This window comes from Poecilia latipinna, unplaced genomic scaffold (assembly GCF_001443285.1).
Source record: "Poecilia latipinna isolate Pla-1442-1.1 unplaced genomic scaffold, P_latipinna-1.0 Scaffold264, whole genome shotgun sequence".
Lineage (NCBI taxonomy): Eukaryota > Metazoa > Chordata > Actinopteri > Cyprinodontiformes > Poeciliidae > Poecilia > Poecilia latipinna.
Window position 1 is genome coordinate 205,148 of NW_015112880.1, and position 10,161 is coordinate 215,308.

The 10,161-nt window shown below is 38.6% G+C and overlaps 1 protein-coding gene across 1 annotated transcript in view; it reads right to left on the reverse strand.

The window, feature by feature from the left end:
• Positions 1-5,658, reverse strand: part of cbfa2t2 (CBFA2/RUNX1 partner transcriptional co-repressor 2) — a 48,449-nt gene extending 42,791 nt beyond the window's left edge. Inside the window, exon 1 of the mRNA XM_015033322.1 lies at positions 5,637-5,658. Coding sequence (XP_014888808.1) covers positions 5,637-5,655 — 19 coding nt within the window. The 5' untranslated portion in view covers positions 5,656-5,658. The remainder of the gene's footprint in view (positions 1-5,636) is intronic.
• Between the last annotated feature and the right edge of the window lie 4,503 nt (positions 5,659-10,161).

A 10,161-nucleotide genomic window follows, 5' to 3' on the forward strand; every position in this document is an offset into this window, starting at 1 on the left:
GTTAAAATTAAAGCAGAGGGAAGATAGCGGAGGTCTTGTCTCCCTAACACCCACACCCACACACGCCCACACACACACACACACACACACACACACACACACACACACACACACATTCAGGGACATGTGTTGGCATTTCCCAAGGTTAGGCCTCAGGGATGTTTGGACTTGTCAGTGTGTCACAGAACAATCCTTAAACAGCAGCTATACAGAAATGGTGGCAGAGTGTGTAGGTATTTGCAATTTTACTTGTTCTTGTGTCATCTGGAGACACAACAAACCTTGTCAAAGAAGCAATCTTTCACCTGCTTATTGTCACGGAGTCAGTCCTTCAGAGTGAACAACAAAGCACTTTGGAAGCACCTGCCTTTTTTGGTACTTTGCATACTCACTGCTGGCATGACATCTTGCTATAGCACTCTCCTTGGACAAACAAGTAAAGACAACAAGCTGAGAGACCAGCTGGGAACAAGACACATAAACAACAGCACCTAGAACACCATCCATGCTGAGAGCAAGAGCAGCCAGTGTGTGCAATGCATGTTTGTTTGTGGAAAGAGAAGAGAGCAGACTCTCTTGTCTCTGACAGCAAAAGCCCAGCAGGGGTGAAATCAGAGAGGGGACAGATGAGGTGAACTTGACTAAAGTCATAAAACTCACAAGTGACATAAGAGAGGAAGAAGAAGTCAGAAGTCTCTGAAAAATGTTTGTTTGGGTGTCAAATTTATCAACAAGACCAAACATCATCTCCATGTACTTATTTGTTATGATGTGGAGGACTTTTCTGTCAGGCATAATCCTGGAGTGCTTGTTGCATGTGCTTTCCATAACAGCTACATATGTTAGAATTCATAATTGGTGATAATTTCAGTTGCTTTTTTTTACATATATCTCAATAACAATTCTATAAAAGCATAAAGGGAAGCAGAAAACTGAACAAGGACAGCTCTTTCGAAATGGTGTCATATTGTCTACATCTTGTCCGACATGGCTCTGAGACTTCTCGCACTGACTCTTCAATAATAACTCATACACAGCTGGAAGTCGGCTTTCCTCTCCTCGATGACAGGCCAGCTGCAGTCATACTAGTGTGGCCGCCAAGACAGACAAGTATAGATGTGGAAAGATGAATAAAGGGACAAGGAAAAGGAGAGGGAAGAGAAATATAAAATGGGAGTACTAGGGACAAAGAAGAAAAATGGATGGAGGGAGGCAGAAACATGAGACAGAAACAGGAGGGGAGAAAGAAGCACTGGAGTAACCCTGGAAGGCGTGCAGAAAAAGATAACCAATGCTAACTCCTCTTTGTCTGGGCCAAATGGGAAATGATAGAAAGGGGTGAAAGGCGTGAGAAATTGGAACAGAGGAACGGGCATTTAAAGAGCAGGTTTCTTTGAAACACTTTTTTTTCATTTTCCCTTAAACAACATGAGCGAATAAATGCCTGCACACAGCCAACAGATCTGCCACCAGCCAATCCCAACAAATATACATGCTTTCTTTTTCCATGATGATCGAAATGAAACACTTTTAACAGATGAACACACAAAAGAAGCTTTAATCCCTCTTTGTCGAATGCTTCAAAAGCCATATGACAAATATGCAAAACCACTCTCAAATCTTGCAGGCCGCCTTTTCGGAACATTCAAATGTGTCAAAGCAATGTTTACGCTGCTCAGAGACACCTGAATGCAAGGGGTCGCGGCAGACAGTATAACAAAATGACAGTGTTAACAACTCTCAGAAGCCACGCTGAGATCTGCAAACCAGTGTGAAAAGCACAGCTGGGTTATCTTTCAGAGGGGGCAGACGAGCAGGGAGCGCTCTAATGTCATCTGTCTCCTGCATGACTGGTGTTTCTGAACTTTGCGATCGCAGGGCGATCACATCTGGATCCTATCCTTGCAGCCGCTCTGCACAGTACTGCAAAGCAACAAGAAACAGCTGTGCAAAACTGCCTTCAATTAGCCTCACATTTCTACTGACAGTTAATCCCTTCACTCTCATTCTTTCATTGTTTTGTTCCTTTGACTGTTTGGTCACTTCTTTCTTTTTTCAAATTTAGGCTTTGTTTTAGCTTGATATACAGTCAAAGTAGAACACACAGGAGAGCAGAGTATATTACATTAGAAACAGACACTTGGACAGCAAGTCTTAAAAAATATTCAACATAAAAGAGAATATTATCTATTTTAAAACATGCATTCTGCTGTGTGAAGCACTTTTGGATGAGTATTGAACAACATGAGATCTGGTCATTGCATCATCTTCAACATATCATACGTTTTAAAATGTTTTTATCAGACTTTCTTTGGATGGCAAAAGAAACAAGCCTTCACAGGACATTTTGTACCAATTGTCTGTGAATTGAGGATGTTTCATACCTGATTTGACACCTAAGTCCTCATGTACACACAACACCATCATGGTGCAATGTTTCATGCACAAGTCAGCATGGATAAAAATGAATGTGGCATGAAAGTTTTTGCCTGCAATAAAAGAATTGTGCAGCCACACAAACTTTTTCCGTTGACAATAGCACATGGCAACAAATCTCCCCTAAATACAGTGAAATGTCACGACATTCAGTGTTAACTCAAGGAAATCTCAAAAGTTAAGGCAAAGAAATAGGTAAGGACACTGCTTTTAACTGTTATTAACATCAGCTATTGGGTAATAAAGACTGTTATATTTTCTCTATTCCAAATCATGTTGCCTTTGTTTTAAAATTGTTCTACAGGTTACACACTTCTCAAAGCTGGAAAGCTAAACATATCTAAAAAGCTATGCATTATGCTTCTTAAGGATAATTTAGAATAGGCTAAATATGATAATAGCAAGTCAAAGCTCTAAAATAATTACACATTTGGCAAAGGGGCAAATTCAAACCAGATCCAATCAGCAATGCTTGAATTATGCTGTACATTTTAACTTTACCACAGGATTGAACAAGGTCAGGCAAAGTTACTGCATGGATACCATTGCTGTATATTGTGACAACAATTTTCCACACTCTTTTCTTTCTTTTTCCCATCACAATGTGTAGTCCACTTACCGAAGCTTTAGTCACTAAAAATATACATCAAGTGTAGGAATATAAATAGCCTCTAGGCAAAAATATAGTATTGGCATGCAGCATTTGCAATGATGTTACTTGAAACATAGTACTATACTAAATGTTGCATCCAGGATACAGTTGCAATATTGCATGAATTGATGAAGACTGCAATTCAATATCATGTGCAACTCTAATTTCCTATGAATTCATGAGTCCCACCAGTATTTACTGCTCAAGATTAAAAATATTCATTGAGGTGTGATTTAAAATGGAACTAAAATCTTTGCTCTAGCTGAAGCATTAGGCAGGGCAAGTTTAATTTTATAGCCCCACTCCTACACTAGATGAGGCAAAAGGCATTACTGGAACTGCAAAGGAACAAACAACAACATGAATGGCTAAATAAGGACTTAAAAACTTTTAACCAAAACTACTTAAGCCCGATCCAGTCATTCAGCACACCGAACAAAACTTTACTTGAGTTCTAAATAAAAATATATGCTTCAACTTGTCCATCCACACATACTCTTGACTCAGCTAAACTGCAGAATGAAATTCGTCTCAAATCAGTCCCACAGTAGAAAATGGGAGCCAGATTTTAGGTAGAAGAGCCGATCTGATGAGCTTGATGAGCAAATCTGGAAGGCTCTGCAGTCATTGTAGCCCTGGGGCTTGAGTAAAACACTAACAGGTGGTAGTGATGGTGGAAAAGACCCACGCATAGACCAGAGGGAGTGAGAAGGAGACTGGGCTCCCAGCCTGACACGCACAAACTCACAGCCAAAGGCACACATTTTATGAAAACACGGCCAAACTCATGCATGACACATAGCCATACATAAAGGCGAACAAGGAAAACAAATTCAACTTAACTGCACATTGTTCACATGCATACAAACACATACTCCTCCTTACAAACAGCCGGCGAAGACAAAAAACAGTGCAACAGTGACTCAGAATAGATCTGAAAGCACCTCTCTACCTCTGATGGGGAAATTCTCCCACATGGCAAAACACAAAAAGGCCCACGTCTGGCAACGATAGCAGCCCTCTCAAGCCAAAACCAATTAAGACTCTAATGCAAACCTGCAGGGGCCCTTTTGTCGTTTATTTCCCCATTTAATGTCAGCAGATTGGAATCCAAGTCTACAACCCACCCCAAAGAAGAGAAGAAGGCAAAAGGAAAAATTATTGGGGCTTCCAAATTGTCCACATGTTTTTGAGTAGAGCTAATTGAATCAAGGGGGAATGGAACTGATTGACTTGTGTAGCAATGTTGAGACTGCGAGGCCCTCTAACACATTTTCTCCTCGTGAGCGCAGAGGATCTGTGCTTCCCAGCAGTCTATTAGGCTTTCTGCGTTGAATTACTCAGGCAAAATCAAAATTATAGTAAAAGAGAAGAATACGCATATTTGATCTGTTGTGATTCATAGTTGGAGCCAATGACTGGAGTTGATGTTTACAGTTCTATTTTGCAGCTCACATTGCTGCTCCCTGCTGGCCATTGTGTTGTCATCATCATCATCATCATCATCATCATCATCATCATCATCATCATCATCTCTCTAAAGTTTAAAAAAACTGGTTCAGTAAGAGGTTTTATCTGCAGCATTGGCCACTTAAGTCTTTGACCCCACTAAAACTGAAAAATTCACAACTTTTTAAATTATGATTTTATCCCCTGTTGCTAGTTAAACAAAGATTGTAACATTTTTGCTGCACTTCCCATTTGTACACACCACAAAATTATTTTTGCTAAACATATTTAGCCCATCAAAACTTACACTTAGCTGACAGTAATATGCTCACACCGACTTCAAGCCCCCAGGCCTTGCTGACCTCACTTGTGTCCCAGGACTGTACTATTGACCCTTGATGGAAAACAGGCAAAAACTGAGAAAAAAAAAAAATCCCCTGGCATCGAGCTTCAGCTCCAGCCTGGTTTCACACCGCCTGGTGTTTTTGTCTTGAAAGGCTGTAAACTCCAGATGGTGGAAAGGAAAAAAAAAAAAAAAACTTAGCCCGGTGGATTAAGGGCTCCAAATCCTCAATTGAAGAGACACATAGACCACAAGCTGCTATTCAGTCAAATAGGAGCACAATAGCTGTTGTGTGAGGGCTATATAAGGGATAATGCTTATAATAGAGTATGTGTTATGCATAGTTTATTCTTGGTACTTAATAGGTCGTAATGAGCGTAAGATCTTTGCAGACAAAGGGATATCTGAGGTTTTTTTTGCCCATTATACTCACTTGATATGGGATGAATGCAACATATTAAAACGTTTTTGTTTCTTTTTTGATAGACTTCCCTGTGGGAGATATTTCTGGAAATAATATACCTTTCCGAACACAATATGAAATTTATTCTAATTATGCTATATTTTCATTACCGAGCTGGAAAATGTATCTCTTAAACACAGATGGTGGCTCCTGATTCCTGGAAAAGCTGAGAATAAGAACATATATCATTGACTGAAATTCTACACATCAAATCTGTAGCAAATAATTATTAAATGGTCATCTAAATGCTTCAGTTTGTTCTAAATCAAAGGAAATAATGAAACGTTACTCACAAGTTGTGGCGCTCTGCATTCCAACCATGCCTTTGTTTGTTTGTGAAGCTCTTGTTCAGTGCTTTTTCTCTTCTCGCTTTCTCTCTTTGGCTGGGCTGCCCTGGCATAAACAGTCTCCGAAGCACTTTTTCTTTAAAGTAACAGATAGAGCCCCACCCCAGTCTAACAGAGACATTTTAGTTCTATTAATGATTAGGCTTTAGATAGCTATACATACATTTTTATTCAAAAGCAAAAGATAACATTTGTGTGGTCGAAAATGAACTGTAACCAGTTTTGATGACAGCTTATAATGCCCTTAGACAGCAGACCAATGGTGTGTCTGTCATGATTCCCTCAGCATGGCAGCAGCTCAATAATCCTCCCATCAGACTGCCATCAGCAAAATCATTTATAACCTTAACTTGTTGTTATATTGATTTTACTCTTCGTGGTCTAAAACTATGACTAAAAATTCCTCAACAAACTGTCCATTTTACTGCAACTGTTGTGCTAAAAGTTGTCAAACCCCATACAGAAAAAAATCAGTGTTACCACTTTAAATTGTTAACTGCTTAATAATTAAGTTTAACCAAAAGAGAGAGAGACAAAAAAGTGGTGTATCATCTGTTGCTCCTGACAATGAGCCAGAACCCTAAAGCCCACACAGTCGGACTGGATCTGGATTCCATCCAGAGTCTCACGTGTTATTCTTCTTTACAAGCATAATATTTGGATGCTGGCAAAGAACACTGTGAGCTGTAGCACCCCCAATACACACGCACACAAACACCCGTCCACAGTGCTATCTCTCCATCCTCCCCTCCTACAGCCACCCACATATGCCACATGCTCCTGTCCTCCCCCTCCTCCTCTTCCCTCCAGTTCCCCCCATCCTCCACTCCTGCCAGGCTGCCACCTGCTATCTGCAGCATGCCGCACAGCTGCTCTGCTACAATAACAAATTAAGGTCCACCGTGGCAGGCAGAAGTCATTACCTAACACTCCTGCAAGGGAAGAAATGAGGAGCTATCAGCTACCACCTTTGTATGTCTCCCTCCTAAAAATCAGCCAGAGTTCAATGGGATGTGTCAGTCAATATGAGTGTATGCAATTGGCATGTATATTTCTTCTCTTCATTACTCTTAAGCATCCATTTCATCCCTTTAGATGACTGTATTCAAAAATTAAAAATTTATAGCATAAATTGAAGATAAGTTTCCCTTATGGAAGTTGTAGTTCTTGCAGAGAATGATGAGCACTTTCAAAATGATTGTTTCTAAAGTATGTTTAAAGAGACTGTCAAAAAAAAAATGTTTTGAAAGTCATAATATTTAATAGGTCTGGTTTGCTTAGCTTTGGCCAGTCATATTCTAGAGTTAAAATCCAAGTCCCACTGTGGGTCATCAGACACCAAGTTGGGGGTCTTGAGATTATTTCAACAAATAAAACTTCATCTAATATGGCTGTTCTTATTACGGTCCTCATGAGAGTTAAAAATTGTTGAATAAAATAGATAAAAAAGCAAATGTTGCCATTGCTTGTGTTGTCATGTTCTTGTTAAAATACCCCAAACGTGTCAGTTTTTTTTTTTTTTTTTTTTAAAGTAGTTTCCTTGTTTTAGGAATGTTAAGTATATACCATGAAATAAATTAAGCTTCCTTTATTGATGAAATTGAAATTTTTGCATTTTGACAACTATATGTTTCCAGAGGAAGTGGAAATAGGGACTGTGTCCAATGAGATGTCAACTAGCAGGTGCATCCATTTAATAGAGGATTGCTGAAAATTTCAAATAATACAAAATGAAGACAATAATCTTTCATGTAAATAATTAATAATAACCTAAACAGGCAATATTTTTGTTAAGACACTTCACCCCAGTTATGTTTTACAGGAAATCTTTTAAAAAAATTGTTTTGCCTTTTAGTTCCTATAACTTTTCTAATTTAACTTGACAGCACGAAGAGTGAGGTATAGGCAAAGCAATTTATTGGAAAAACTCTTTGTAACAACATAACTCCTTTTGTCAAGTAGCTCTTTGACAGGTTAACAAAGAAATGACTTGTCAGTTAGCAGGAGGCTAAAGTCAACGAAGTAACAGGCTCAGATGATGGTGGGATTTTCAGTGGCCATTATGGTCCCTCTGTGTGACAGCTGGCCATTGCCCCCCTTTGTTGCCTTTCAGCGTCTTTGTCCCAGTCTCTTTAATCACACCAGCAGGGCTGTTACATAGCAAATAAGCTGACCTGACCTACGAGATGATTGAATGACAATCAAAATGTAATCCACCGAGGTGTCACAAAATTTCTTACGTGTACCAAACCAATTCTCTTTGACCTAATAATTTCAATTATTAGCTGGAATCACTCCTCAAGTAGCTTTTCATGTGTAAGATCCTTTACCATGTCAAAGCTTTACCAGCTTCTTACATTCTCCAGACTGTGGTTTTTCAACCTGCATGTCTGTAAGGAAATAGCTTTTGAGACTTCTAAAGAGATCACAAAGCTTTGGAAACTTCTAGATTCTTGATGCAGATGTGACTACAATATAGTCGCTTGTCATAATCCGTGTGAATGTGTGCATGAATGAGTTAATGACTGAATGTAGTGTAAACACTTTGGGGTCCTATGAACTAGATAAAGCACTATACGTGTACAGGTCATTTATCATTTACCTTTGTATACCTGCAGATCTTTTTATGAGCTGTACCTGTTCTATTGCTGGCAGAGGCAAATATTGAATTTGTAAGTCACATGGGAGACATTTGGGCATTTAAGTGCAATGAGGATGGCTTGTTGAAGAACCAAAACAAGCAGAGGAATAATAAATAATAGTGATTTAAGTGACATAATAACCAGATAGTCTGGTTTGAATATGTTGGCAACTGTTGTTAACTGGGATTTCCATGAACAACCATCTCTTTGGTTGATAGAGACTGAATGAAAACATGAAAAGATCCTGTGAGTGGCAGTTGTTTCAAGGAAAATGCCTTGTTTGTATTTGAAGTCAAACAGGAACAGGCAAACTGGTTTGAGATGACAGAAGGCCAACTGTAGCTCGAATAGCCACAACATACAACCAACGTATGTGGAATACCATCTCTGAACACACATGTTAAACCTTGAAGCAGAAGGGACACCGACTCTAAATCAAAATCAAAATCAAATCAAATTTTATTTGTATAGCACATTTCAGCATCAAGGCATTTCAAAGTGTTTTACATAATTAAAATAAAAACAGCATGTGACGCAAACAGTGAGAAAGAGAAATAAAAGATAAAAAGAAAAGATAAAAACATTAAAAAAAACATCAAATACATTGAAGACATCAAAACCCACACTCTAATCCTAATTTAACCATAAGCAACTCTAAAGATTTTATTTATTTGTATTTATTTTATTATTTTTATTGTATTTTTATTATTTTATTTTATTTATTTATGTTTTAAGATTTTAATTTTACACATTGGGTGTATAATTTGCCACAACTCTATGACGTTATCATGTTCATACAGAATATCTGGTCCACATTTTGGGGATTTCTGAGTTTTGGTGTAATACCTGAAAGTCACAGTGGGTGATACGTGCAAATAAATGGAATCATTCAACAAGTGAACTGAATGTTCTTTTGTTTCTGATTATTGCCACAATTGTTGTTACAATTTGTTGAGCCTTGTGGTTGTACTGAAATACGAGTCTTAAGGTGTGCAATGTTAAAAATCTCATTGAGTTGTAGAGTGCAAGATGCTCTGTAATCATACGAAGCCCAAGGGTTCATTCACTGGATACAGGAGGACAACGCACCATCTAAGTGCCAGTCAGCAGCCCATGGTTGGCTTAGGTTAGTTTTTTTTCTTTGTTTTTTTTTTTTTTTTTGTGGTTAAGAGCAATTCACAACTAAAATTTGTGTGACTCATTTCTGACATCTTGTTGAATCTATGCCATGAGGAATTGCGGCCCCTTTGAATGCAAATTCTGGTGGTTGAGTGTAAGAGTTGTTTAATAACAAGTTTGATATTAGCTGAGAAAGATACATGGAGATAGACAATGTGGGAAGGATTTTTTTTTTTTTGTTAAATTGATTTGCATCTAGAGTCAATGTTAAATCATGTGATGTTTTCTCAACCATTTAGACACATTGTAGAGAACAAGCTCCAACATTATCCCCACATATATAAAACTCACCTTTAGCAAAAGCTGCCTTAGTGTGCAATGACAAGCAATACCTCGCAAAGAAACCATGAATAAATGAACCAGTGTCACTCATTTATGTTGCACGACGGTGCTCACATCATCGCTGCACACTGGATGACCTGACAGATTTTATATCCCCATGTGGGAATGTTTTCTCCAATTGTTTATTCTTTCACTTCACCGTACAAAGTCAAGAGAGGGCAAGTCATTAGCCAGGACTGTTTACCCTACTTTCCCAGCAGTCATGCCATCTGCGAGTGCTCTGTAGGTTGCATAAGGCCTGGCAGATATGACACCTCCGCAAAACCTGTTTCTTTTTAGCCATTGTTTCTTTCTTTCTAATATTATCC